Source organism: Eimeria mitis, genomic scaffold (assembly GCF_000499745.2).
Source record: "Eimeria mitis Houghton genomic scaffold, Emh_scaff1631, whole genome shotgun sequence".
NCBI lineage: Eukaryota > Apicomplexa > Conoidasida > Eucoccidiorida > Eimeriidae > Eimeria > Eimeria mitis.
In genome coordinates, this window is record NW_013569946.1 from 6408 (window position 1) to 7020 (window position 613).

Sequence of the window (613 nt, forward strand, 5' to 3'; positions counted from 1 at the left end):
TTTTTTCTCTATAAAATTATTTTTTTTATTTTTTTCTCTATACATAGATGCCTCTCACCTCCTCATACGCCCGCTGCAACTGCTGCCGCTCCTCCTGCTGCGCCTGCAGCAGCAGCAGCAGCTTTCTAGCTATCTTCTGCTGCAGTTTCGTTGCCCTTTAAAAAAAAAACAAAAATAAAAATAAATAAAATAGACAGAGGCAGCGGCGAAGAGAAAAAAATATAAACCATAAAGCAACAGTTACTATATAAATAACAACAATACTGCATCTTCGTATACACAGAAACAATAAAAACAAACAAAAAAGAGAAAAGAAAAAATAAAAAATAAAAAAATAAAAAAATAAAAAACAAATTCATATAAATGCTGCATCTTTATTTCTTACGTCTGCCGTGCTGCCTCCACCTTCGCTAGTTTTGTTTCTTGCACTTTTCTCTTGACGAGGATCTGTATACACCGTATATAAAAAATATATATATAAATATATAAATATATATAAATATATAAAAACAAAAATATATAAATATACAAATATATAAATTATATATATTATTTTTTCTGTTTCTGTTGTCTCGCGCTGCTTCCTCTCACCAATAGATCTGCGATGCTCTCC

The 613-nt window shown here is 30.7% G+C and overlaps 1 protein-coding gene across 1 annotated transcript in view; it reads right to left on the bottom strand.

Annotated features, from left to right (window-relative positions):
* EMH_0040840 (uncharacterized protein) overlaps positions 1–613 on the bottom strand; it is a gene marked incomplete at both ends in the record, with an annotated part of 4166 nt that overhangs the window by 256 nt on the left and 3297 nt on the right. Inside the window, 2 exons of the mRNA XM_013495556.1 lie at positions 59–155; positions 386–447. Of these exons, the coding sequence (XP_013351010.1) occupies positions 59–155; positions 386–447 (159 nt within the window). The remainder of the gene's footprint in view (positions 1–58; positions 156–385; positions 448–613) is intronic.